We start from the raw sequence: 27522 nt of genomic DNA, 5'->3' as shown, positions 1-27522 counted from the left end.
TCGAAGTCGAAATTCTAAATTTCAGACGTAAGTATACTAAAAGTAAATAAGCTAAAGTGAACTGAGGAACAATTTTACTTCATTTGGAAGTGTGAAAATCTATTTAGATTCTATGTCCACCCTGACTGTTAATGTGAAGTCTGCTGTTGAAAAGTATAAGATTTTTACATATCGAATGTCTTAGTATTGTTATAAATATAAATATTAATTAATATTCACATGTGTAAGTAATACCACACGCCAAAGATCATTGATGTGATTGAATTGTTGGCAAGATATTAAGATACATCATATGTAGCATGTGATCATAATTTTTTTTCGTGAGAATTGATTTGATCTCTTGATAACTGTCTAATTAATAAAGCGGAAAAAATATAACCCGCAGCAATGTATCTTTTCTTTTTTTCTGTGCGCTCAAGACTTATAACTCATCCTTTCTTGGTGTATCGTCATCTTCATCTACTTCTTGAGCTTCTTCGGCAGCTTGTCCATAAACTCCATCAGAGTCGATAAACTTGGAAAGACCTTCAAGTGTTCGTTCTCCGTTATATTCAACAGCCTGAAAAATAAGTGACGTAGAAAAAATCTATAGTCTTAAACACTATTAATGCATTAATATTTATATTATAATAAATATATTTTTCAATCATTAAATATTTTAAATAAATAACTAAATCGGAGTTAATTATTGATACACACCTCATTCGTTTCTTTTTTGTACAAGGTGATGGTAGGGAAACTGTTTATTTTAACTTCTTCCAACTCATTAGCTGTGGCATCCATCTTAGCAATGACAATCTCTTTGTTATCCTTGTATTTTTCTCCAAGCTAAATAAAAAAATATATTATAATAAAAGAAATCAATATAATTGATAAATAATTCTTCTATAAGTTACCTGGTCATAAATTGGAACAAGCTGTTTACAATGTCCACACCAAGGAGCATAAAATTCAACGAGAACACTTTTGCTCTTGTCGAATGCAACTTCATGGAAGTTGGTACCCACAAGTACTTTGACAGGGTTTTTGTTCCAATCTTCAGGAAGATCTTGTGTGAGCAAATGTCTCTTTAATTTACCATCATGGAATGCAGTAACGAATTCCATTACATTTTCTCCACTTAAATCGGGGTTTTCAGGTTTGAATTTAGCCATATCTTGTTCTAATTTAATAATTCGCATGGCAGGTACATCTGCTTTCGTCATTCCAAAGAATTCAAGGATACGTTCATGATCATCTTCATCAGCGTTAATGGTAACGAATAAGATTTTTCCCTTGAACTTTTCAGCAGGCTTCTTAATTCCTTCAACATATTGATCATAATGACCTTTTTCTTTGCTCAAAAATACGAGAAGATGGCTCTTAATATCACCACCAAATATCTTTTGTGCAGTTTCTTGATTGAAATCAACAACTAATGGAAGAGCATTGACTGAGACGAATTCTTGAAGTTTTTCTGTGGTCCATTCATCTTCGAAAGGTATCACTTGACCACCATCGAATTTCTTGAAAAGATGGACTTTTCCATCTTCAACTTTGTATTCAGCGAATACATCATCATTACTAGAAATACCAAATGCGTGGTCATCAATGGTATTGGCGACATCTAAGAATACTTTAGCATTTTCAGATTCTTGATTTTTAAAGAATCCAATAACAACCACGTTATGAGCATCAAGTAAAGCTTTAACTTCATCAACAGATTGTAAATGTTTAGCAGGTGGACCAGTCTTTTTAGTAACCCAATTGACGATTTCATCAGCTACACGACCACCGGTGTAATCGATGAATTTTCCATGGCGATAAAATTTCAAAGTTGGGTATCCTTTAACCCCATGTTTCTCAGCTAAACCTGATTCTTGAGTAGCATCAACTTTAGCTAATTTTATTTCTGATTTTTTATCAGCAAGATCTTTGGCTGCTTTTGCGTATTCTGGAGCTAATGATTTACAGTGACCACACCATGGTGCATCTACAAAAAAAATTATATTTATTTTTTGTTCTTTTCGCAATTGATACCTTATGTAGAATCCTTTATGAACTTAGCTCGAAAATTACTATTATTATTACTGTTATTATCATAATAATGAATCATATGCTTCATTCAGTCAAAGAAAGTTAAAGAGCAATGAACCCTATAGACGTCTACAAATTACGTGACGAATTATTACATAATTTGTTGTTTTTACTCATGACCACAAATATTCACAGAAGATAAATGATCAGAAAGCCATTTTTGTAGAAAAGTATTATTAACATGTCTCCATATGTCTTGAAGTTCATTTTATTCTAACTACGTAAATAATGACTAATAATTGGTTAAAATATAATATATATTATTATTAGTATAATATATACTTACAAAATTCCACAAGCATGTATGGATTATCAGTGATGGCTTGATCGAAATTCTCTTTTGTTAAAACGAGAACTCCATCCTCAGTAGCAATGTCGGCAACAGTTGTGGTGATGCACAAAGCTGCCACGACTATCAAACTGGTGACGCTCATTATTAGTTAGTTTTTAGATGAAAAATGGAATATCCAAAATAAATGAATTAAAGTTATGTTTATATATATATAAACAATTTATAAATAAATCAAAATTTTAATAGAATTATAATAAAAATAGAATCGTCTAGTGAGTACAGAACGATTCGTACGATTAACGACACAAGTTCAGACTCAACTGACTGGAGGATGAGATACAACGGAACGACGAGTTATGTACACGCCACAAGTTTGAAGGAACTCCGGCGGAACATCACAGTAACGCGTGGCAGATCGCCTTCATCGTGGTAATCGCTGATTGGCCGATTGTCTACGTTGAAAAGTCATCACCAATTTCAGAGCTTATACATGGGTGTTACAAAAAAATGATAAATCTTTATAATTTATGAGATTATGTCAAACGTTGAAGTAATCTTTATATATTCGTAGCATTATCAAAAAGAAGTATCGATTTTTTTTAGTAATATATTACTAATGTGAGCAGATTTGTAACTTATCTATACAAATAAGAGCGGGAAAAATGCATAGACTGTGAATGAGCATTGAACTGTAGTGTAATTGACTAGTTATTATCGTTATTACTAATATTTAACTATTATTTTTTTTAATAACTACTAAAATGAATGAAACTTATGAATGAAAAAAAAACAAGGACGGATTATTGTGATAACGCTTATATAACTTATTGAATTGATTAAATGACTGAAAATAAAAAAAAAATTCATATCTTTAAAGGATTAAATACTGAGAAAAACAATTTTTTTTAATCTTCGTAAAGTTAAATTAATATTTATATTTAATGATATAACATTCTTATTTAACTTATCAATCATTTTATTATTTATATTAAAATATTTTTAATAAAAACAATAATTTAGCAAAATATTTATAAATGATTAAAAGTCCATAATTAAATCTTGAAATAAATTAGATTTTTTATTAAAAAAATTTAGTAAATAATTCTAGTAATTTAAAAAATAATAGAATTTCCCCGAAAAAGGAAAGGCTTAATCACAAATTTAAATATAGATTGAGACGTAAAAAATCACATTATCTCTTTTTCATAGCTGAATAATATCATTATTTTCTACTGTGAAAATGTTCGTAATATAAGTAAAAAAAAAATTATTTAATTCATTACTCCAAAACAGAATTAAAAAAGTTTTAGATAATAATATTTGAATTATGTGGAAAATTATTTAATAATTATTACTTTTAAGTAATATCTTTTTTCTTTTTTTGTTATGCTTAATTATTTTTTTCAAAGTGACTATTTTACTTGGTCAAGCAATTGCTCCATAACTATAAAAATAAATATTAATTTATGCACAAAAAAAAATAAAAACTAGATGATAATATGCATGTCAGATAAAAAAGTAATTTCTTGTAGTAAAGTAAGCAAAAAAAGAAAACTGTATTGAAGTTTTGTCATTAATAAAAGACACCTCATACCTAATCACAAACCTTGCTTAGAATTGTGATAGGTATGGATAAGTTATAATTTATTATCTCCTCAAAGTTGGCGCGCAAAATTTTTTCTAATGCACATTGAATAAATTGTGCAGATGAGAAATTGGAGGTGAAGTTTTCGATGAAAATATATTGCGTGCATGCTTACTCAAGATGGCTACTATACATGCGCTCTCTCTATTTTCCGAGAGATAGACATTTATAAACTTCCGATAAAAAATACTTCATTCAAAATTAAATGACAAGTAATTGGTGTTTTTCTGTTATCAAGAATTGTTTTCAAGACAGCAAGTGAATATTATTTTATTAACAAGAATAAACTTGATTTGAATATGTACCTATTGTAACAATTAAAAATGGAGCATATGGATATTATTACATATGAAATAATACTATTTCAATATATGGCCTTCTAAATTTATTTGGCAACCAATAAGCTAGATAATAATATATGATTTAGAATTATGTAATGAAAATTATATTAAAATCTATCAACACTTGACAGTCACTTTAACAAATCTGTCGATATATCAGTTGTTTTACCAGGTGCTATTGATGAAGTAAACAATTAACAAATTTGAGTTATCAATTGAAAGAAAAAAATTGATCTCAGATAATAATTTTTAAAATATCTCAATTTATGTGCCAAAAATCTATAATTTTAAGATTTTGTGTAGAAGATAATTTGTAATATACCTAATTGTATAACTTTCAAGTAAGTTACAATTGGAATTTTTTAAATTATCATTAAAATAATGCATGCGTAGACACTGATATTTTTCATTCTTTTTCAGAATGGAATACCACAAAATCACTTCAGAAATAAATTCAGAAATTTATACTCCTCCAGTATCTAAATATAAAATTTGTAAGTTTAGAAAAGCTTCATATTTTTTAATGAGAACAAAAATGTTTTACAATATTGTATGTACACGTTCATACACGTAACCGCCTAATTGCTTTTACACCTAAAGATGATATAAGCATAAAATGTTTATAAGAATAATATAAAAAATAATAATTATTCTAATAATGATATTTATACGTTCTTAGGCTGAAAACTTTTTTTAAATTATCAATAATAATTTTTATCATTCTGTTTTGATAAAAATGCTTTAAGATTAATTTTATCGATTTGTCTTGTTTCATTTTTCAAAATTAATAGAAATGAGTGTTTATTGATCATTTATTTCAATATTAACACGAATAATATCTTCTTCCAATTAATATAAGAATCTGTTTAATTAATCAATCAACATTTGTTTTATAATGACTCTTTTTTATTTGTTTTTAACATAAAAAAAATTAATGCGGTTTTTCCAGCTGAAACTAAAATACCATTCCAATATCCTTCAAACTTATTAAATCCTGAAGATAACGAAATTAAATATGATGAAGATGGAGATATTGTTTTACCTAGAAATAAAAAAGGAGAACTTGTGATTGGTTAGTATTATTATCAGCAGAAATGAATACTTAGACTTACTTTCCTGCACAAAAAAATTCATTAATTCAATTTTTTAGAACATAAAATGAATACAGAACTTCCGTTGGTTGGTCTTCAACTTTGGCGAGGTGCATTATTATTAGCAGATTATATTCTTGCCAATCTTAAACTTTTTCACAATCAAAATATCTTAGAATTAGGTTCAGGTGTAGGATTAACAAGTATCGTGGCAAGTATGATTGCCAAGGAAGTTATCTGTACTGGTATGTATTAAGATTAGTAAAAGAAAATAACAATATTCAATTAGTTATTATAATTTAATAATTAATGAAATAAATAAGTAACTAATAATCCATTATTTTATTGTACAGATATTGATTCATATGGAATAATAGAAGTTATAAAAAGAAATTTTAAACGTAATAGTAAATATGTAAAAGCAAAAGTACAGACAATGGAGCTCAATTTTTTGGACACCAATTGGTCTCCAAGATTTATGGAGAGATTGAACAAAACTTCAATTATATTAGCTGCAGATGGTTAGTACAATATATACATCTATGAATTAATTATTAAACATAGATATTATTTCAAGTCTTTACTTTCATTTCAGTAATTTACGATAATGATATAACTGAGGGTTTCGTTAATACATTAGCAAAACTTTTTAATTCTGATAATCGTCGAGTAGCTTTTGTTGCTTTAGAAAAACGTTTTGTTTTTACAATAAGTGATTTAGATTCTGTGGCTCCTATGTATGAAGAGTTCATTTATTGCATAAAAAGAAAAAATTTAAAATGGAAAATTGAAATGTTAAAAACTGATTTTCCTCAATATTTTCAATACAACAGAGTATCGCACATGATTCTTATGAAAATTTATATCGAACAATAAGTTAATCATTTTCATAAGTATTAAACTAAAAGATAATAATAATTAAAATTATTTTTGCAACAAATTGTATAAATACTTAAAATAAAAACGAAAATATTCTTAATTTTTACAGATTTTATTGTTATTTGTAACTATTACAAATAATAGTTATTTAAAAGAACGTTAATGAAACTCATAAAAAGAGTATGTCTTTTTCATTTATTGCTGTTTATTATGATTTATAATTTTATCATTATTTTGTAATATAAATTCGTGAAAGAAACGCGTATGTGGTTGTCAAATGTGTAGGTAAATGATACGATTATCAATCATTAAGGTACGGAACGTTGAGGAAATACAGTCCTCGAATACGTCTCTGAGAAAAACAGTCAACAATTAAAGGTAATATAATGATATATCCTTTTTACATTAAAGAGAGCATTTTTATTACTAAATGTTGTAAGTATTGCTGACTGCTATTTCTACTTATGAAATCTCGGGTTTTTAATTGAAGGCACTTTCCTTCTATTATAAATGATTCGCTTTCGACTTAAAAATTACAAACTTATTTCAATAAGTTTAAGAATGTAAATCAAATACCTATCCCCAGCAGTGAATTTCCCTGAGGTTTATTGTAAATGATTTTTTTTTATAAGAACAACAATAAGTGAAATATTGTGCAATTAAGTTGCAAACTATACATTGCTTAATTAGTACATAAAAAACATTTAAAATATAAAGCTTATACAAAATTATCAATGAATCAAAGCCAACTATAAGAATATAATTAAAAAAAATAATAATAAGAAACAGATTCAATTGTAAAAATGGAAAGTAGGACACTTGACTAGAGTTAATAGAATTGCTAATGTGATTGAAAAAATTTTTATCTGATGCTCTGTTTAATAGAATTAAATATAAGATATGGATTACATTATCGATCTATTTCAAATGTATGCTGGGGACCTAGAATTGTCGTGTAATAGATAGTTTTTAGACTTTAAAAATCAATTTTTTTTTTGTATATTTAAATTTCTATATTAAAAATCATCTAGCAGGGAGAGTAATGACAAATAATTTTTTATAAACTATCATCACTACGATGTCAATATTAATTATCCACAACAAATACTGTACAAAAAAGTACAATTTCCGCAATCGAAAAGGATACAGTCAAACACTCTTAATTTTAGTCTTTTCGAATTAATTGTCTCTTGCATACTTATTCAGTAATAACTGAAGAAGACGATATTTATAGTAACTTAATTAATTGTATCCTTTTTTAAAGAATTAGCTGCTGTGAATGACTAAAATTTCGAAGGTTTGACTGAATATTATTTTAAATTTATATCAAACTTATTTCCAGCGATTTTCAATAGCTTTCGTCATTATGAGATATTTTAGAATTGACAACTCCACCGGACGGTATCGCATCGAGTACTAATTTTCTTCTGTGATACTCATTGTTGACATTATCGCTAGCCATAGATTTTCTTCTCATAGATGCTACATTATTTGTAGATACAACAATAGAATTTGTACTTTTACGTCTGGTTGGTGGTTCATTTTTTCTGTTATTCTGACATGATTCATTTGTATTTGAATCGTTTTCTGAAACTTTGGTTCCATTACTATTTGTTATAGCAACATCATCGCCATTTATTTTATTGGATGTATTTTGAACTGCATAAGAGTTAGTATTTTTATTTCCATTTGTCATAACTAATTTTGACGATGGTGTGTTACCCATACTTGCTTGCTTACTTACAGTATTGTGAACTGTCTTAACTGATTGAGAAGCCGGTGGCGAGCTTAGTGGTAAAGAGGTTTTTCGTCTGGCATTGGAATTTGATACTTCATTGTTGAAGTGCGTTTTGATAGGCATACTATTTGGTTTTGTATTATCTGATGAACTATGCATTCCTGTTGAAAGCCAATGTTCTACTTGAGCTTCATGAGATTTTTGCAAAACTTTTCTGATATCCCCATTTTCACCGCCCTCTTTCATAATTTCTTGTAGCTTTTGAATAGTTTGATATAAAATCACAGGACTGATTAAACCAAAATCAAAAAGACTACTCATGTGTAAAACAAAATTACGGTATAAATTTTTCATTAATAGTTCTTTTCCTTTAAATTCTAAGAACATTTGACAGGCCAGTGGAATTTGACAGTCTCCAACATAACCATATTTCATTACATGTAGATTCCACATTTTCATAAGCTCTTTTTCTCCTTCATTTACATCAGTAAAATCATCAATCATCATCATTGTTTTAGTTTGCAACCATTTAGGATCATTTTCACCCTCAGAATCAATATCCATTTCTTTTGGATATATTGGTAAACATGTTACTGTATGATGATAAAGCCTAAATCGAACAAAAATATGTTCTATTAGAATTTTTTCAAAAATTATACTCTAAAAACTACAATATTAGTTACCTATTATGACCAGTTATATAAGGTCTCTGTGTTTCAAATTCATTCTCATCAAAATCTAAAAATTCTGAAAGACTTGGTTTTGGTCTTTTTGGTCTACATACTAATATATTTGTTACACTAGTCCGTCTTGTTGGTCCAGTACGTGAAAATGCAACTCCAGAAGGTTGAGAGATAAGCTCATGAGGACTTCCAGCATAAGAGCCATCATAACACTCATTAATAGCGACATCAATACGTGCACCTTGTGGTATTGGCTGTAATACGGAATAATGATACATTGATGTTTGAAAATGTTGAAGGAATAATAGAAAAATAAAAAATTTTACCACATAGGTAAAGGTGAATCGTGAGTGGCAGAGTTTGAGATGCTTCAGTAAAGAATATAATTTGCCACAATCCAGAGAACACCAAGGACAATGGAGATCCTCGCATGCCTCTGTCTGCTGTCGACTATTATTATTATATAAAAATTGATAAACAATTTGTTGCATCCCTTCTGCAGAATCACATTTTTCAGCTGTACTAGACATCTTTGACGGTGTCAACAGACTAGGATTTGGCAGTGTCGTATTAGTATTACTACTCGTACTATTATTACTATTATTATTACTATTATTGTTGTTATTATTACTATTATTGTTATTATTATTTGTGGCACAACGATCCAGATCAGCTGTAGTAAAACATTTATTATTATTACAAATTATTCGTGGTTATGTTCATTGAATTATAAATTATTTTCAATTGAAACTTACTGTTTCCTGGACGATTTTCTTTATTATCACCATTAGGCAGTGGATGAATGAGTGTAGGTCGATCGACAAGACCATTACTTGGTTCTGTCGTCCAGCTAAGTCTAAATTTTAACGTCGGGCCTCGACTGAACACTTCAAAAGGACCACACTCTTTAATATCAACAATTGATTCCCAAGAACTATGCTTCTTAGGACTTGATTTAACATTTGTTTGAACTTCTTGCAATCCTAATTCATAATCTCCATCTGTTAATAAACAGCGATTATGTTTATCATATACAATTAATTCTGAGCCATAAAGTTTCATTTCTTCTCCACAATTTTTGTAATTAGCGGGCGAAGATTTCCGCCTTTTTTGTGCTGGCTCTGTAAATATTAAATAAATTTACAAATAATTTAACGGCTCAAAGTATCGTTGAATATCTGTATGTAAATACATATTATTATAGACATTGACCTGAATCTAAATCACAGTTATTTATAAGGCAGCCATTGTTAGATACACAGTAAACTCTTAAAAGCAGCATGTAAGTTTTTGCAATATGGCCATTGTTCAAATTGAATGATTCATTAGGTATAGAAACAGTAGGTGCTTTTGGTGGAGGATGATTTTCTGATGGATTTATTGGAACTTCACTAGTTCCCACAGATACCTTCAATAAAAACATTCATGTTATTGTTATTTTTTTCATGTATATTTACACTATTTTATTTCATTTCGTTACCTGTAATATTGGTGAACTCACGTCTTTACGTTTCTTGTGAGATATTTTTAACAAGAGAGTTTCGACTTTAACAGAATCTTGCAATGTTTCTACTGTAAAACAAAGAGAAAATACAGTGAATAATTGTATAAAATATTAAGAAATTATTTAACTTACTTTTTTTATCATAAAAACCCAGAAAGGTAAGAGTCATATAGCCACGTAGACCTGGATTTTGTTCAAGATTATTTTTTATCATTATTTTTTCTAGAATTGTATCAATTTTGAATCCATGTCGAGTTTTATGAGTTCTTGACATACGTTCTTTCATGTATGTCAAATTTCTATATAAGAATATTGGCTGAAAGAATATTTATTATTTAAAAACAGTAATCCTTGATTTATTCAAATTACTTTGATTAATGAAGAAAAAACGTGTAGAATTTTTTTTTTAAAAACACGTGTATTCAAAAAACAAAAAAAAAACAAAGAATAATTTTGAAATTATAGAATAATACATACCGTTAAAAAATTAAAGAAAAATTAATATGATATCTTCTAATTATTAATCACCAATTGAACCAAAAATTTAGTAACGATCGTTGAAATAAATAAATGGCTAGAGTTGTCTTAATTATTTTTTCAAAATTTGATTAACATTTCCAGTGACAGATATAACATAAGAATGCATAAAGTGTATAATAATAGAAAAATTTGTGAAGAACTTACTGAAATTTGGTTCCGTGTGCGTAGAAAACGATAAATCTGTGTTGGTTCTGTAATTTAATGAAGATTATTGTTAGAATATATTTTGTTTAAAATAATTATTTTCAACGATAATTCACAGACACAATAACAAAGAAACCAACCACCAGATGGCTAGCAAAGAAATAATACTCAAAAGTGAAAGTAGATTTCGTATGATGTAAAAGTAAAAATTAAAGCAAGTACATTTGATCCTTCGCGATTCAAAACGAGAGATGATGATTCGTTAGGACTCGTTACATACGAGAAGCCTGCACGGAAACTTGTTACGATTCAGCAGGCTAAACGGCTCTGATCTCGTTTATAAAACGAGGATTCACACACATTATTTAAAAAAGTTCAATACAAGTACATCAGTCAAGACAAAAAAATCAATATTACAATGTTACACACAAATAGATCGTTAGATTTCAATAAACTCTGAGCCAAAAAAATGAAATTTGCAACATTAATCCAATTCAATTCGCATATGGGAATTAAGTAATTGTCCATAAATAATAACTAATCATCTGTAAAATTCTTTCATTATTTATTTTCCTTAGACTGATTACTTAAAAATTTCGGATTATTTTAAAAAACTCAAATCCCAATTAATTACTAAATACTTTCACTACAAAAAATCCTAAAGAGTCATATAATTGGAACATTATTATTTTTTGTAATATATTATTCAACTGTGAACATTAAAAGAACTCCGCAAATAAAGAAATAATTTCTAAAAACTTTTAATTTAGCTAACACCGTATTATATTCTGTATGTTTTTTTATATTTTCTTTTTTAGTACTTGCATATTATTTTGTACGTCTGTGCGTATGATGAATAATTTGGCCTGAAGATCATTAGGGAGGTTTCCTGAAGAAGTTGCTTACATCGAATGATTCATATCATAAAATTAAATATAAATTTCAATAACATAATAATTGGACTAATCATATCCTCTTCAGAATATTATTAAAATCAAAATGTGACAGGTGTCTATACATTAAATGTTAATAGACAGAAGGTAAGTGACCCGACGCGCGCGACGGCGCTTGAAAATTATCTTTGTTAATAGGGGTTATGTTAGACGCTTTGTCAATTATAAAATTTGCACTATATCGATAAGATTATAAGTAATAGAAACATTGATAAGTGCAACTAAACGATGAGTTGAAACAGAAAAAAGTAAAAGTGAAAGATGAGAGAGGTATTTAAACAAAGACTCACTTTCGAATGCTTGCAGAAATAGCTCGTGATCTGCTTGAATTTGATCCATTCGTGGTGGTTTTTGATTTTCAAGATCTTTGTCCCGTTTTTTAGGCGGCATTTTTGCTATTTCCTTCACGTGCTTATAACTACAAATTCGCCTATCACACCCAAAAAATAAAAAGATACACCTAACCCGCGCGAAAAACTACTGCTGATACTGTTAAAGTGCTTGCTACTGCCCAATGCTGCTTATAGTACTCATCCGATAGTATATTCTGTGCTGAAATATACAGTACAAATGGTTCAGAGGGCGATACTTTGAATACAAGCGCTCAATTTGAAATTATAAACAGACTCAAATTTTGTTCTAATTTTTTAAAATATTGTCTTCATTATTCTATTAAAAGACACTACAATTATTTATGATAAAATGTATATCAAATATAAAGATTAAAATCTTACGTTTTTGACTTTATTGGAGTGTACAAAAAAGTTTATCTAATCAATATTATAAATAAATAAACAAAAAAAGTATTATTTAGTATAAGTTAAATGCCACGAATGCATAGAAACATATTTAAAGAAGTCAAAAAGACATTTAGTTTGTACTCAATAAAATAAGGTATCTCTCTACAAATGTAAATGCGTCATTTAGTAACGGACCTAGCTATTGCATTGTTTATGAAGTCCTTGAAGATCGGCACGTTGCATGCTCTTTCATGAGTAAACTATTAGCATTACGAAAGTTTGGTCGCCATAAGCAAGTTCTAGAGAGACATGCGCCAGTCTGTCCCTTATTCTTGTACGTAGTAGTGATATTACGAGTGACTATACAACAAAACTCAATTCATCATGGAGTTTGTTGGTACGTAAAGGTGTTATTTACCATTTATTATTAAACATCATAAATTCAATGATGAATAATATTGATTTGTAACTTAATTAACTGAAAATTTTAAAAATTGGTGGAATCTAATAGTTACTAATTCAGATATTTTTGAAAACGAAACATTCAAATTGAAATAAACACCAGATAGGTTGGATTTATGACAACAAAGAGAATATTAACTAAAAATTCTCATATTTATAGATCCTTGAATGTAACATTTTTATAAATAGAAATAGTTTATTAATTTGTTTTATTCTTTTATGATACAGACGCAGAAAAAGCTGATGCTCATAGAGAAAATTATTGTAGTAGTTCACATTTAGAAGAAAATGTGGATTCTAATAACAAATCATCAAGTGAAGAGTTACAAAATATAAAGGTTACAATGGATAATATAATTAATGAATGTTCAAATAAACCTAAAGAAAATGTAGATTTTAAAATAGTTTATAATAAGAAAAAAATTGATATTACCTTTCCATTTGATGGAACAGTTGCTGAGTTGAAAGATTATTTACAAAATATTATATCAGTTCCAAAAGAAATGCAAAAAGTTATGATCAAAGGTTTAGCCAAAGATCATGATACTTTGAGGAGTCTTGGAGTTACCAGTGGTAAATATTTGTTTTCATCTTTAATAAAAATACCTTCATTTTATTATCAAAGTTTCATAATACTGAAAGTTATATTTGATTCCAGGAGCCAAAGTTATGATAGTAGGATCGAAATTGAATGACGTACTGGCATTGTCAGTTCCAAGTAAACAAGAAGTTCAAGATGAAGCTCAAGGAGCTTCCAGTAAAGAACCTTTATCACAACAAAAAATACACAGAAAAGTTTTGGATAAAGGCATACCAGAAGATGCTATGCCTGGTATTTTAGACACTAAGGTAACATGACTTTGATCAATTTTCGGGTTGGAAATGTGATAAAACTATACTTGAACTCGATATTTTTTTAGAAAAAACTTGAGTACATTTTTTATAGTAAACTTCAATAACGTATTAATTTAACATTTCAATCTAACAGTGATTCATATCAGCAAAGTTGTTTCTTTAATTAATTATTTCTTTTCGTTTTTTAGGATCCTTTACCTGATTTTCCATTATCGGGCATGCTCAATAAATCAGGAGGTAAAGTAAGATTGACGTTTAAATTAGAACAAGATCAACTTTGGATTGGTACAAAAGAAAGGACTGATAAAATACCAATGAATTCAATAAAAGGGGTTATTAGTGAAGCAATTTCAGAACATCCTGAATATCATGTCATGGTATTGTTATTCAAATTTTACTTTAAAAATTTTTAATGATTTAGTACAATTAAAAAACACATGTTTAACATTAAAAATATACATTTTACAGGGTATTCAATTAGGTACAACAGAAGCTTCTCGATATTGGATCTATTGGGTTCCTGCACAATACATAGCAGCGATAAAAGAAGCGATTCTTGGTAAATGGTGCTATTTCTGATTAACTCTTGAATATCAAAACTTCGATAATTACAAGAAAATTAAAGTGCGATTGAATATAAACATTGTCATTATTGACTATGCTAGTCACGCATTTTTTGATGTAAGTTTATAAATTATTTCGTTTATAAATGTCTCTTACACATATTTGATAACTGCGTTGCCAAATCATTCAATAATAAACACATTTTTGTAATGTAAGATCTTACATATGGAGAAGTAAAAAATGTTTATTTGCATTTGAAAAGAATTAAAATATAAAATTTATGGATAAACACTATTAATAAAGTATTTAAAAAGTTTGTTATTGATTTTAAAAAATAAAGGAATAAAACTAAAATGTTTAAGATACAATCATTTGTATTTTACCAATTAAACAAAACTATATTTAATATTTTTCTATTGCTGAATTCTACTATATTCCTTAAATTATTTTTTTCATGTTATTTTAGAAAATTCAAAAATTACTGTCAATACAAAATTTTACCTGAAAATATTTCATTTAACTTTCTTCTGTGTGCATAGGCACACTAAAAAGGAATAGGCTAAAATTTACAACAGTTTCTACAATAGAAAAGCAAAACTGAAATATGCAGCTAAGAAGCAAAAAAGAAAGGAAGATGATAACCGCATCTGTCATCCATGTGGCTGCAGGAAACGCCTCATCATGCTGTTAAATAGCCAGACCCGAGCGTTGACAAAACGTAGTCTTTTCAAACATTCTCCTATTCTTTCTTTTCATCTTCGTTCTTCTTCTTCATTTAGTAACTAGCATAGCAGATGCAAAGCGCGTTTAGAGGTCCAGCACAAACCAAGAACATTCCACCAATCGCAAGAAGAAAGTTTACCACGTGTGATCAATATTCCCCTACTCTTCTTATTCTTTCAGTCAAACGTAAGCGGCTCAAGGACGAACATCCCGTATTTTGCGTTACTTAAAAGTTAGACATAAATTTTAACAATAAACAATTTCTTAAAAATTCCATAAAAGGAACAAATAGCATCATTTACAAGAGAAACTTTCAGTTTCAAAAGTAATGCATTGAAATCGTGAATCTTAAGTTGTGATATTAAATACACTCTCTGTTCAGTAATGAGTATTGAAGAAAAAACATGTTTTGATGTGGTAAATCAGATGAAACAAATTTGACGTCATGTAAAGTAAAGATTAAATAAAGTCAGATAACGCATATAGAAATGGATGACGCACGTAATGATTATAATCAAATCAAATTTATAAAGTGTAATGTAATACAAAGGTGACAAATATTTTCTAAATTTTTAATAATATTTTGAATTATGGCGAAGATGAAAGAAGATCAACATCAAAAAAGTGCAGAAATTATTCGTGAGATGTTTCTTGCAATTAATGAAGAGTTTTTGAACCGAGGTGTAAATTTAAAAAGTTTAAAAAAAATGGCCAAATCTAGAAATCATGAAACTTTTAAAAAGTATTCAATTTTTTATCCATTTTATTTTAAGAAGTATATTTTTTATATATTTATACCTTTAACTTTAATGATAATTATTTATACTCCACAAATGAATAATATAACGCAATATATTTATGAAAGACGATGTCTTATTCCAAATAATTATCTAGTATGGGAATTTACACGACCAGTATCGGATTGTAATTTCTGTAAGGGTATTGACTCAGCTTTAATTTTGCCAAATTTAACAAGAGAAGAGTTTAAACCATACGCTTATTCTTCAAGACCTATTGTAATAAAAGGTGCAGCAAAGTCTTGGCGTGCTTCCAAAGATTTTAGTCTTAAATTTTTCCACGATCTTTATGAAAGTATAGAAGGTGCTTATGATTCCTTTGAAGAGGAGTGCCAATTTCTTCCTTTCAAAAGTAACTTTTCGTCATTAAGAGACGTTCTAACAATGAGTGATCGTCGTGCTAGAAACGTTTTAAATGAGTCTTCGTGGTATGTGGGCTGGAAAAATTGTCATCCTCAAGTGGTAGAAATAATGAAAGAATATTATGAATCACCGAATTTCTTCCCACTCGATGCAGAAATTCCACAAACAAATTACATTTTTTTGGGATATCACGAAGGAGCATTGATGCATGTAAGTATGAATTATTTAAATTGTCATTCATCAGCTAGTTATTTGTTGGCTGACGTTTATTGAAAGACTGTTAGAATTTATCCTAGATTTTATTGCCATAATCATCTCGGTTTTACAGTTAGATTACATTCCACGTCTTATGTGGCAAGGACAGATCATTGGAAAGAAGATATGGACGGTTGCACCAACACCTGAATGTGATCATATTTGTAGCAGTTTTAGTTTTTCGGTAGATACAGGCGATATTATTTTATTAGATACTCGAATATGGTATCATAAAACTTACGTTTCTAATGATCAATTAAGTCTTACAATTACATCAGAATATGGATAGAATTGAATGTTTTTTCTCTTGAGTATGCATATTATGTACATATAAAACAGATTTTGTACAGTTTTTATATAAAATTTAATAATTTAAATAATAAAAACACTAATCAAATTGCTATGCAGCGTGTTTTATTTATAGAAATGCATGACAATACATAAAATGCTTAAAAATAAATAATAAATCACTTATAAATGTTAAATTATAAAATATTTTTTAATTATTGTTATTTTTAGTTTTGTTTCGTTAATGTTCATGAGTTCTTTTCAACTGCAAATTTTTTTTTTATTCAACATACTATGAGTTGTATCACTGACATTCTCTTTGGCCCTAACAGACATTTAATTACATTTGTTAAATAACAACTGAAAATTTGAACAAAAAATGCAAAGTGATTTATGCAAGAATAATTTAACAAATTAAATACATTACGTAGTAATACGTAGAATTTGATCAGAATATGTTAATTATTTATAATAAACAGATATGAAAAATAGTAAGATTGTGAAAAAATTGAGAATACTTTGAAAATATTTGATTGCCGAAGATAGTTGTAATTATTTATTGATCTTTTTTCTCTGTTGCTTGTTGGAAACTTGGTGGACTTTCCTATAAATTAATTGTGATTAATAATTTTTTTCTGGTGAATTATTTACTTGTATAATTGTTTGAATAAAAAACTCACATAGTATGCAGGCGGTGGAACATAAGCACATTGTGGTCTGCTGGGATCATAATATGCACTTTGTGCAGCTTCTGCGGCCTTGGCATCTACACGAAAAAGTGAACAAGTGAAGGACATTATATCTCAAAGAATCTGTTAAATGTATATTAAAGTTGCTATAAACGTCTTTAGATAAGTAAGGATTACATACAAGCATACACTTTTGTTACACTGCACCTGTCGGTCTTTGGCATTGTTTAGCAATTAAATTATAAATCAATAATTTACTGTCTCGAAGACACAGAATCCACTTGCCTACCCACTGGCTTGATGCATGAATTTATGCAGCAATAGTAAAGTGAATACGAGTGACAGGCTTGAAATCTACACCCTGCATTGTCGATATTATACCATTGACCTTTAATAATTACTTGATGCACTCAAATTAACATTTTTAGAATTTAACTTAAAAATTCTAAGCTTCACCCATTTGAGCAAAACTAAGAGAAAAATGATGCGGTTTCTCATAGAATTGCTTATATTGAAAAATTAAGATAGAATCCACGTTATAATTCACAAGACTCGAACCGAAAGATGACTGAGCTCAGTGAAAGCCAATCTTACCACAAGTCACCCAAACATATCTTATGCAATATTTTTACTTGCGTAATGTTAAAAAATTTCCTCAAGCAATATAGGACCACTTATATAAAATATCTACAAAAATTTCTATGATATAAGATTCAATTTGTAAGAATATTCAAATTGAATTTACTCATTATTAGATTATCGTTCAACTCAATTCATTACTATATTGGCAGGGCTTATATAAATAAAAAAACAGCAAGCATTATTGATTATTTAATAAGCATTCGTAAATCATTTTATAAAGAAATTATTGATAATTTCATAGTGATAAATTGACAAATTATTGAAATAATTGTAACAGTTCAATAATTCTTCATTAATGTTATAAACTTTTACATTTCAATTATTTAGTAAAAATAGAAATCTCAGTGTTTTAAACTTCATTAACACATTTTAAGTATTTTTATACATTTAAAGCATCATCATTATAATTTGATAAAGATATTCAGTGTATTTTCAAAATTACTGGAAATGGTTATACATAAAAAATAATCAAATATTTCTCTAAACAACAACTGTCTCAATAACTAAAATGAATCACTTCGAAGCTATTTTTGAATTATTAAAAACCTCGTTTTTTTGAATTAATTAACTTGTATTTATGGTAATTAATAAAACTTATTTCTTGCATATTATTAAAAATTTATAATACTGAGACAGCCATATTCATTCATATATTACATTCCCGGATATGGAGGCTGGTTGTAAGGATTATAAGATTGAGCATAAGGCCCTTGTGGTCCTGGTTGAGGATAAGGTGAATAGGGTGGTGGTTGTTGTGGATAATTATTGTAAGTTGCTTGTGGATAACTATTATAAGGTGGTTGTTGATAGCCAGGATACGCACCTGCTTGAGAATTTGGATGACCATTGTAATTAGGATTAGCCCAGCCAGGAGCACCATTTTGTTGGAATGATGCATTACCCCAAGCTTGTTGTTGAGGAGCTCCACCACTAACATAAGGAGCATTTATTCCTGGGTATGGTGGAGGCATATCTGTCATATACACTGTATTAGCTGGTGAAGAAAATAATTATTATTAAAAGTTTAAAATAGAGTGACTATGTAACAGTTATCATTTTTATGATTATTAGTGATAACAACAAACCCGCTGGTCTATCTGGAAATACGTTAGTTGGCGGAACCCAACCATAATATCCTGTTGGAGCAGCTTGATAAGCTGGTGGAGGAGCTGCATACCAATCAGATGACGGTGGCTGATAAGGCGGTGGTACATCATATCCAGGTCCATTGCGTTGAGCTGTTTAAAAATTTTCAATATTTATCTAAACTATTCCTTCTCTTAAAATCAATTTTTGTTGTTTTTTTTTTTTTTTCAAAAAACAACATACCCATTGATGCTGCTTTAAGCATCGCTTGACCAAATTCGATAGCTCCACCATTTTTGAAATGTAACTTGAACTTGCATTCTCCTACCCAATTACCGTTAGGTTGAGCACGACATTTCCCTTTAATATAATTAGCTCCAAACATTGGTTGCTCAAGCTCTACTTCGCTCAGGGTAATGAAAGGGAAACTAAAAGACTGCATTTTCTCTTTCTGATCTTTTGCATTAAAAATCATTCGATGTGTAGTTAAGTATATTCGTCCTTTCTTATTACCCATGAATTCTGGTTGTTCTTGACCATGAAACTCCATACTGACATTGTCACAGAAAAGGAGAATGCTGAAATAAGAATATAAAATAAGTGATGTAATTGCTTTAGTTATGCTTCATTTAATATATCTAAAGTTTTCTATCCTTGATAGGAAGTATTTCTCTAGTGAGAGGCTAAACAATCTCACTGTATTACATGACGATTAGCATTACAACATAAAAAAATTTTTTTTTAATAATTAATTGTTTGAAAGTTTCGTAAGTCAATTATTCACGCACGTGCAAGATGGTGACACAAAAATTTTTTACAACTTGTGACTTAATAGAATAAAATCCATTGATAGGTTATGTTTCATCAGATGAAACAAATGAAAAGAAAAAATGGAAAGGTAATATAAATAATATTCTACTGATCCATAATTAACATTCTTGAAACATCAATTATTTAACAAAGTTAGATTTTTGGAATTTATCAATAACAATTCATTTAATCCGCTGTTTGATAAAAATCATATTTTCGTTTCATCAAAAACAATTCTTTCAATAAACAAATTGTTATCATGCAAAAAGAATTGCAAATAAAATAAAACCTGAAGATAAGACCAATGACTGATATCTTCTGTCAACTGTTAGCTCCATTTGAATGTGAATAAAAATGAGAAAATAATTCAACATCATCATAGTTGCCCAGTATCACGTAGGATGCAATTTATGAAAATGGTGCAAATGACATAAAGGGACAATTAGATGATGTTGAACGATAAAATCAAGGTCATCTTTGTACAACTACGTTGCACAAGTAAACGATTTCATAATTTCACGTATGAATTGCGTTAGAGCAGGTGCCAACAAACTATTCGTTTTTTGAGTACTCACCATTCTCCGGCATGAAGGAGAACACCATTATGGGCATGTGCTGTATTTAATGACATCTTTAATGATGTTTTTAAATTTTTTCTTCAATAAATATTCAATGATTGTTCACTACTTGCTGATAAAAACTCTCCAGAATAGTATGACTGGGATCAGCTGATTCATATGATGTTCAGAATGTCATTTAGACATGCGCAATGGAGTTTAAGGATAATTTTTGCGCATGCGTTTTTCAGAGTGCCGTTGGCCGTGTTCGTTGTCCATAAAAACAATCATAACAAACGAATGCGTGCGCAGAAATCAATGCCGGCATATTCAAAGCATGCGCTTCAATATTTTATCAAGAAACAACGCATTAGTGAAGGAAGTACTGAGCTTCCTCAAATGAATTTCGGTGCATCTGCACCAAAATTACATACCTGACAATACTCTAACATTAAAGTTGTGATAAATTTAAGAAATATGCATAAAGTGTTAAATTCAAAATTATAAACTTGCACCCCTGAACTATACTTGTTGAGCTTAAATAGTACAGAATAGATACTTAAAAATCCTCCTCAATATGGATGAAAATCTTAGTCGGGGTTATGTGCAGTTGGGGAAATTGAGAGGGATGAATGAGTTCAAATTAGTAAATGGAACTGATCATACTACACCACCAAAAGATAAATATAATTTAGTTTATGCAACTTTAATGCTCGCTGGTGTAGGATTCTTGTTACCCTATAACAGGTATAACTACAAATTTTAATCACTTATTAAACTAGAATATTGAAAATATTATAAACTACTTTATGTTTTCAGCTTTGTAATTCCAGTTGATTATTTCCAAGATCGTTATCCAGGCACTACAGTTGTATTTGATATGACAGTTGTTTACATATCTATGGCATTCTTTGCTGTGTGTGCTAATAATATTTTAGTGGAGACAATATCCCTTGATACAAGAATAAGGTTTGGTAAGTAAAAGTCATTCGTTTTCTTATAATTAAAGCATTTTTTTATATTTATTTCTTATCTTTTTAAAGGTTACGTAATTTCATTTAATACACTTGCCTTCGTTGTTATGTCCGAAATATGGTGGGAAATGTTTGGAAACTCTACATCATATACAATTAATTTAATTGCAGTAGCAATTGTTTCAGTAGGATGTACAGGTAAATTCTAATCAAATTGAATAAAAATAACACACTACTATTGAATAATAAAACTATTTTTCATTAATTATAGTCCAACAGTCGAGCTTTTATGGTTATACTTCTATGTTACCAAGTCGTTATACTCAGGCAGTTATGGCTGGAGAAAGTTTAGCTGGTTTTTGGGTATCAATAAATCGAGTACTTACTAAATCAATAACTAGTAATCAACGTAGCAATACTTCTATATTTTTTATTCTCTCTATAATAACTATTGCCGTATGCTCACTTCTCAATACTCTTATAAAAAAAACTGATTTTGTTCAATTTTACATCAAACTCTGTCAAGAACGTAGTAAAATTACACTAGAACCTACAGAAGATATTGGTTTGATGGATCCTCTAGACCAAGTGAATGATTCTAAGGGACAATATGGAGTACTGAAACTTCAAACAAGTCCTCTAGGTATAGATTCCTGTGATCCAGTAACTGGAGCACAATATTCCGCTTTTTCTTTTAGTAATCCAGTATATGAACCCAACTCTACCACTGTAAATCAGGCTGGAGTTACTGGCCCCACTTACAAAGTTGAAGATATTGTAGTTATGGGAGGTTCATATGGAAATCAAAGTAAACCTTGGACTGGAATTAAACGTAAGTGTGATAATTAATCGGATTTTTTTAAATTTTATAAGTATGAAAATAATTACTGATAATTATTAATTTCTTTATAATTTCAGGAGGACTGTTAGCAAGATACGAAGTTGCAAAACTCATTTATCCTTATATGATTAGCATTGGTTTCGCATATTTTGTCACTCTTTGCCTTTATCCTGGAATAGTATCTGAAATAAAATCTTGTAAATTTGAATCATGGATGCCAGTGATACTGATGGCGACATTTAATGGAGCTGATTTATTGGGAAAAATTTTAGCATCTATTCCATATGAATGGACACGCACACAGCTTCTATATTTTTCTGGTGCTAGAATTATTCTTATTCCTTTATTCCTACTTTGTGCGATACCCAGACATGCACCAATACTTTCTAGTGAAGTTTATCCGGTGCTTTTTTCTTGGCTACTTGGTTTGACTAATGGAATTGTCGGCAGTGTACCAATGATCCAAGCACCAAGTAAAGTTCCCGAAGAACATCGAGAACTTGCTGGAAATATCATGACGTTGTCATACACATTTGGACTTGCGCTTGGATCATTACTGGCTTACATGCTAGATGCTTGTCTCGGTGTATCTGTAAATGCTCATCAGATTTGTTTTAATCAACTAATTTCAGAATTAGACGTAAGAGAAAAGCTCACAACAATGGAAGTTTTGACAAGTACGATAGCTAATACCACTTCTGCGTCTATTATGAAAATTAGTAATAGAATACCAGACATTAGAACTACTGCTTCTTCACTAACAACTATTTTGACTACCTCCGTCATTGCGAATCAAACTTTTGGACTTATAGGGAGTAATATTCCTAATGTTACTACAGAAAGTCCAATAACTTTGTCCAATATCACATCAACAATCAGTAATGCAATTATACCGCACTAAACATGGGACTCAGTAACAACTTTTTTTAAGTATTTTGGGATCTACAATTGCTTATATTATTCAGTACTTTTCTGCCATTTATCATGATAAGAAGAAAAATATATTTTAATTCTATATGACAATTCAAAATATGTTTGTATAAAATTTAATCATTCATTGTTGATTCCTGTGAATCAAACAATATTTCTACTTTATTTAAAACTAAACATATCTATTACATGTACACATGAAAAAGATCATCGGTGATATATTTATTGATCAATCTTGATTGGATATTTACACAGTTCAACATATCACTCCATTCTATTCCTTTAAGTTGAATGGACTTAAAAAAATATTGTAGAATCATTTGTTATATCACTGTGTATAATTTATATTACAGATTTGATATTTAGGAAATATCATGAAGATCATCAAAAATTAAAAAAATCATTTAGCTGTCCAATAAACAAAATCTTCCAAGTCAATCTTATTTTTACGTAATAATACTAACGATGATAAATAAAATATGTCAGGGATTCAATCTAATACTTTTAAATATAAACAAATTGAATTTTGTTGAAATTCACAGTTTCATTAAGAAATTGATCAAAAAATTATTTTAGAATGAAGAAAATAATTTAATAACAAAATAAAATTTAATGACAAATTAATAAAAATTTTCAATAAAATACATTGGTTGTAAAAATAAAATAATTAAATAAATACTCAAATTGTTACTTTATTCTAGTGTTCGGCAAATAGAAAATTTTTTTATTACCCGATTCATTTAAAACTTCTTCATTACAAGTATTCAAATTTTAAACAATTAAACGGTATGATTTCTAATGTAATTTGAAAATTGTGTCGAAAGATTTTTTTTCTCATATAAACTGACAATGAGAGATAATTAACTGTTAATAACGAATATAAAATCAAGTTGAATAACATCTAATCTTTATATAAAAGTGAATTAGGGCTATAACAATTTATTATTAGATATGACTATTATATCTTATTTTTTGGTTACTTGTTAAGGAAAGGGCTAAAAAATTGAATAAATTGAGTATCTAATCAACAGATGTTAAAGGTATTTAAATATCTGTCAAACGGGATAAGCTCCCGCCATTCATAAAAAAACGTCAACGCCCCCATTAGACACAATAAATGATCAAGATTGGGAACACATGATAAAAATGTTATGTATTCACACCTTCAAGCTTAGAGTATCAAATTTCTCATATTCGTGCTCTCATTTATGATCGTGAAAATGTAACTATATTCTTTCTAAAATTTATAAAAATATATTTATTTATTCAACTTTTTATTTTTGCACTTGAAAAAAGTTAAACTACAAGACTGCAACTCTTTAATAATGAATGCACAAGTTAAATCGTCTCGAGAGAGGTTAAGTAAGTTTTAAACAATGAATATTATTCTGAGAAAAAGTTATCGTTCATAGTTTGTCACAAATTTTCTAGTACTTTTAAAATGAATATTGTAATTTTTATATTTAATGCTCACAAAATTCATAGTTTAGTGAAAAAAAAAAACACTTTAATGAAATTAATTGGAGCAGTTTCTAGAAAACTTGTAAATTATGATGATAAAACAATTTGAAAACATATGTTTATCATATTTATTTTCAAGGTAATATTAGTGGCAATACAACTAGTTGGTTTGCAAACTTAATTCCTCCGGATTATGTTGCGGGAATGCCGGACATTCTTCATGTCACTGAAGAAAGTCATCAACTCCAAAATGCTGACACTAGTCTAGTGCCTACCGCAGATGTGGACAGCAAAATGAAAACCATGTTACTCACAATGTGGAATAATGTTAAATACGGTTTGTGTGAGCATTCACCAGTAATTGATGATGTATGATGAAAATGTCAACATCATATTTTTAAGCAAAATTCGAAGGCTATAAAAATATACATTTTCTGACTATTTTAGTTCAATAAATAATGTGATAGTAAATTATTAAAGAATTATGACTGTGAAACTAGTTTATGACTGATTCATTATATATTATCAAATTTATCACAGGATGGTCGTCAAAGATGAAGACAAATTTTTCCAAAGAATCGCCAGTATGGCTATTAGGTTCATGTTATTATAAAAAACCTGATGAAGCACTTACCTTTGACAAGGCTTCAGAAGCTGGACTGGATATGGATTCTAGTGGTGATGAATCAGTGGCTGAAGATGCCACCAGCTTGGATGATGGCATGGAAAGCTTTAAAAGAGATTTCGTATCTAGATTATGGTTAACTTATCGCAAAGAATTTCCTATTTTAAATGGTTCTTCATTTACCACTGATTGCGGATGGGGTTGTATGTTAAGAAGTGGTCAAATGATGTTGGCTCAAGCTTTGGTTTGTCATTTTCTTGGACGGGGTAATGTATATTACTACATTATTGGATGATTTGCTGTATAAAATTAAAAAAAAAATTAATAATAATTTATAATGTTTTTAGATTGGCGATGGCGACCAGATCAACCGAATGAAACATTTCAACAGGATGAGAATAAACATAGAATGATAATAAAATGGTTTGGTGATCAACCTATGGAACAGACACCTTTATCTATTCATACACTTGTTAAGCTTGGTGCTTCAAGTGGTAAAAGAGCTGGTGATTGGTATGGCCCAGCATCTGTTGCTCATCTTCTTCGCCAAGCAGTGGTAAATGCAGCTCAAAGTCATAAAGAATTTGATGACTTGGCTGTATATGTAGCTCAAGATTGTGCAGGTAACGAATTATTTTTTATAGTAATAAGAATTAACTAAATTTATTAATTAATCATTGATTAAAATTACAGTTTACTTAGAAGATGTTCGAAGAGTTTGTGAAAAACCAGATAAAAGTTGGAGATCTCTTATACTTTTTGTTCCGCTTAGGCTAGGAGCTGATAAATTAAATCCAAACTATGCCCCTTGCTTAACTGCATTATTGCAACTCGATGTTTGCATTGGCGTTATTGGTGGTCGTCCTCGACATTCCCTGTATTTTATTGGATACCAAGAAGACAAACTTATTCATTTGGATCCTCATTACTGCCAAGAAGCTGTAGATATATGGAAAGAAAATTTCCCTCTAGCTAGTTTTCATTGTTCTTCACCTAGAAAAATGCTACTTTCAAAAATGGATCCAAGTTGTTGTGTTGGATTTTATCTTCAAGATAAAGATACCTTTGATAAATTTGTGACAAATATCGAAAAAGTAAGTAATATCACTGTTTATTTTATATGATTATATTGTTGATATTAAAAAAAAAGTTTAATTATTAAATACTACTCTTATCTTTATTATTTTTTATAAAAGTATAAAAAAATTTATTTTCAGTTTCTAGTGCCATCTAATCAGAAAGTAGATTATCCCATGTTTCTATTTTGCAAAGGAAGTAGCGATGAAATTCGAAAAGGATATGAAGCTACAGAAAGCATGATACCGTCCACAATAAATAATGTGAGCGGAACTACTTTACGTGATGATGAAATACCTTATGAATATGAAGAATTTGAAGTGCTTTAAACTTCATAATTTTTAAAAGAAAATAAGTTAGCATACCCATGTACTTAAAAATGTTCATTCATAAAATGAATTAAACGCTTTATACGATCTTCTTCTCCTTATAAAAAGCATTTAGTTTGTGAAATTATGTTCATAAATTAAATATTTATAGAGTATATTCCTACCGTAGTTACTACTTAATCTTTCAAATCATTGAAAAAGGATTAAAAGTATATCATTGATATATCCGTACTATGGAATGCAAATTATTAATGCATATCTACGGTAGGAAAGTTCAAAAGACTATAATTTGACAAAAACAGGATTTAATATAATAATTTTTGGAGTATTACTTAGAATATAGTATATTGTTTAGAAAGAAACTAATTGTGAATGGAAAATTGCGATATTTTAAATTAAGTAAATATTTTTAATTTGTTTTATAATAAATTATTACCTATTTGTGTTACTATGAATAAATAGTTCATTTTCATTCGTTATAAAGTGATTCAATTTTTATTGGTTAAGCTATTTATTATTAAAATTTTACTTATAAATAATATAAACTATTTATAACATATTGGTCATA

At 28.9% G+C, this 27522-nt stretch overlaps 8 protein-coding genes across 13 annotated transcripts; 5 read left to right on the top strand and 3 right to left on the bottom strand.

Moving 5' to 3' along the window:
- Positions 1 to 311: 311 nt before the first annotated feature.
- Positions 312 to 2756, bottom strand: Pdi (protein disulfide isomerase). Its single transcript, XM_035095955.1, has 4 exons — positions 2363 to 2756; positions 897 to 1972; positions 700 to 828; positions 312 to 559 (listed from the first exon to the last, which is right to left on the bottom strand). The coding sequence occupies exons 1-4, from the start codon at positions 2508 to 2510 to the stop codon at positions 422 to 424; spliced, it is 1491 nt and encodes a 496-aa protein (XP_034951846.1). The 5' UTR covers positions 2511 to 2756; the 3' UTR covers positions 312 to 421.
- Positions 2757 to 3952: 1196 nt separating this feature from the next.
- Positions 3953 to 6321, top strand: LOC118074452 (methyltransferase-like protein 22). The gene is made up of 6 exons (XM_035095664.1): positions 3953 to 4695; positions 4775 to 4848; positions 5304 to 5426; positions 5505 to 5690; positions 5799 to 5966; positions 6041 to 6321. The coding sequence occupies exons 2-6, from the start codon at positions 4776 to 4778 to the stop codon at positions 6319 to 6321; spliced, it is 831 nt and encodes a 276-aa protein (XP_034951555.1). The 5' UTR covers positions 3953 to 4695; position 4775.
- A 1056-nt stretch (positions 6322 to 7377) lies between these two features.
- LOC118074600 (Polycomb protein Su(z)12) lies at positions 7378 to 12403 on the bottom strand. Of its 3 annotated transcripts, XM_035095953.1 has the most exons (10): positions 12177 to 12403; positions 10934 to 10980; positions 10382 to 10565; positions 10226 to 10317; positions 9958 to 10153; positions 9501 to 9866; positions 9072 to 9418; positions 8746 to 8999; positions 8069 to 8672; positions 7824 to 7983 (listed from the first exon to the last, which is right to left on the bottom strand). In XM_035095953.1, the coding sequence occupies exons 1-10, from the start codon at positions 12274 to 12276 to the stop codon at positions 7960 to 7962; spliced, it is 2214 nt and encodes a 737-aa protein (XP_034951844.1). In that variant the 5' UTR covers positions 12277 to 12403; the 3' UTR covers positions 7824 to 7959. The 3 variants fall into 3 exon arrangements, with proteins under 3 accessions (XP_034951842.1, XP_034951843.1, XP_034951844.1); XM_035095951.1 differs by having other exon boundaries at positions 7378 to 8672; XM_035095952.1 differs by having other exon boundaries at positions 7378 to 8672; positions 10247 to 10317.
- A 332-nt stretch (positions 12404 to 12735) lies between these two features.
- Positions 12736 to 14839, top strand: LOC118074599 (ubiquitin domain-containing protein UBFD1-like). Its single transcript, XM_035095950.1, has 5 exons — positions 12736 to 13023; positions 13317 to 13661; positions 13747 to 13937; positions 14132 to 14320; positions 14412 to 14839. Exons 1-5 carry the CDS (start codon positions 13011 to 13013, stop codon positions 14520 to 14522), a joined length of 849 nt encoding a protein of 282 aa, XP_034951841.1. The 5' UTR covers positions 12736 to 13010; the 3' UTR covers positions 14523 to 14839.
- Positions 14840 to 15425: 586 nt separating this feature from the next.
- LOC118074390 (uncharacterized) lies at positions 15426 to 16976 on the top strand. Its single transcript, XM_035095562.1, has 2 exons — positions 15426 to 16600; positions 16719 to 16976. The coding sequence occupies exons 1-2, from the start codon at positions 15821 to 15823 to the stop codon at positions 16932 to 16934; spliced, it is 996 nt and encodes a 331-aa protein (XP_034951453.1). The 5' UTR covers positions 15426 to 15820; the 3' UTR covers positions 16935 to 16976.
- A 229-nt stretch (positions 16977 to 17205) lies between these two features.
- On the bottom strand, positions 17206 to 20916 carry Wbp2 (WW domain binding protein 2). Of its 2 annotated transcripts, XM_035095673.1 has the most exons (6): positions 20736 to 20916; positions 19594 to 19928; positions 19350 to 19502; positions 19088 to 19258; positions 17614 to 17699; positions 17206 to 17537 (listed from the first exon to the last, which is right to left on the bottom strand). In XM_035095673.1, the coding sequence occupies exons 1-6, from the start codon at positions 20789 to 20791 to the stop codon at positions 17490 to 17492; spliced, it is 849 nt and encodes a 282-aa protein (XP_034951564.1). In that variant the 5' UTR covers positions 20792 to 20916; the 3' UTR covers positions 17206 to 17489. The 2 variants fall into 2 exon arrangements, with proteins under 2 accessions (XP_034951564.1, XP_034951562.1); XM_035095671.1 differs by lacking the exons at positions 17206 to 17537; positions 17614 to 17699 and having other exon boundaries at positions 18611 to 19258.
- Positions 20917 to 20953: 37 nt separating this feature from the next.
- Ent3 (equilibrative nucleoside transporter 3) lies at positions 20954 to 23944 on the top strand. Its single transcript, XM_035095670.1, has 5 exons — positions 20954 to 21464; positions 21537 to 21691; positions 21761 to 21889; positions 21963 to 22523; positions 22610 to 23944. The coding sequence occupies exons 1-5, from the start codon at positions 21295 to 21297 to the stop codon at positions 23431 to 23433; spliced, it is 1839 nt and encodes a 612-aa protein (XP_034951561.1). The 5' UTR covers positions 20954 to 21294; the 3' UTR covers positions 23434 to 23944.
- A 644-nt stretch (positions 23945 to 24588) lies between these two features.
- Atg4b (Autophagy-related 4b) lies at positions 24589 to 27013 on the top strand. 3 transcript variants are annotated; one of them, XM_035095826.1, is made up of 7 exons: positions 24589 to 24684; positions 24759 to 24824; positions 25063 to 25260; positions 25464 to 25814; positions 25896 to 26171; positions 26242 to 26642; positions 26766 to 26954. In XM_035095826.1, the coding sequence occupies exons 2-7, from the start codon at positions 24788 to 24790 to the stop codon at positions 26952 to 26954; spliced, it is 1452 nt and encodes a 483-aa protein (XP_034951717.1). In that variant the 5' UTR covers positions 24589 to 24684; positions 24759 to 24787. The 3 variants fall into 3 exon arrangements, with proteins under 3 accessions (XP_034951717.1, XP_034951716.1, XP_034951718.1); XM_035095825.1 differs by having other exon boundaries at positions 24606 to 24824; positions 26766 to 27013; XM_035095827.1 differs by lacking the exons at positions 24589 to 24684; positions 24759 to 24824 and having other exon boundaries at positions 25130 to 25266; positions 26766 to 27013.
- Positions 27014 to 27522: the final 509 nt, after the last annotated feature.

This window comes from Chelonus insularis, unplaced genomic scaffold, assembly GCF_013357705.1.
Source record: "Chelonus insularis isolate UGA/USDA-ARS -01 unplaced genomic scaffold, ASM1335770v1 contig_135_pilon, whole genome shotgun sequence".
NCBI classification, from domain to species: domain Eukaryota; kingdom Metazoa; phylum Arthropoda; class Insecta; order Hymenoptera; family Braconidae; genus Chelonus; species Chelonus insularis.
This window is presented reverse-complemented; position numbering and strand designations above follow the sequence as displayed.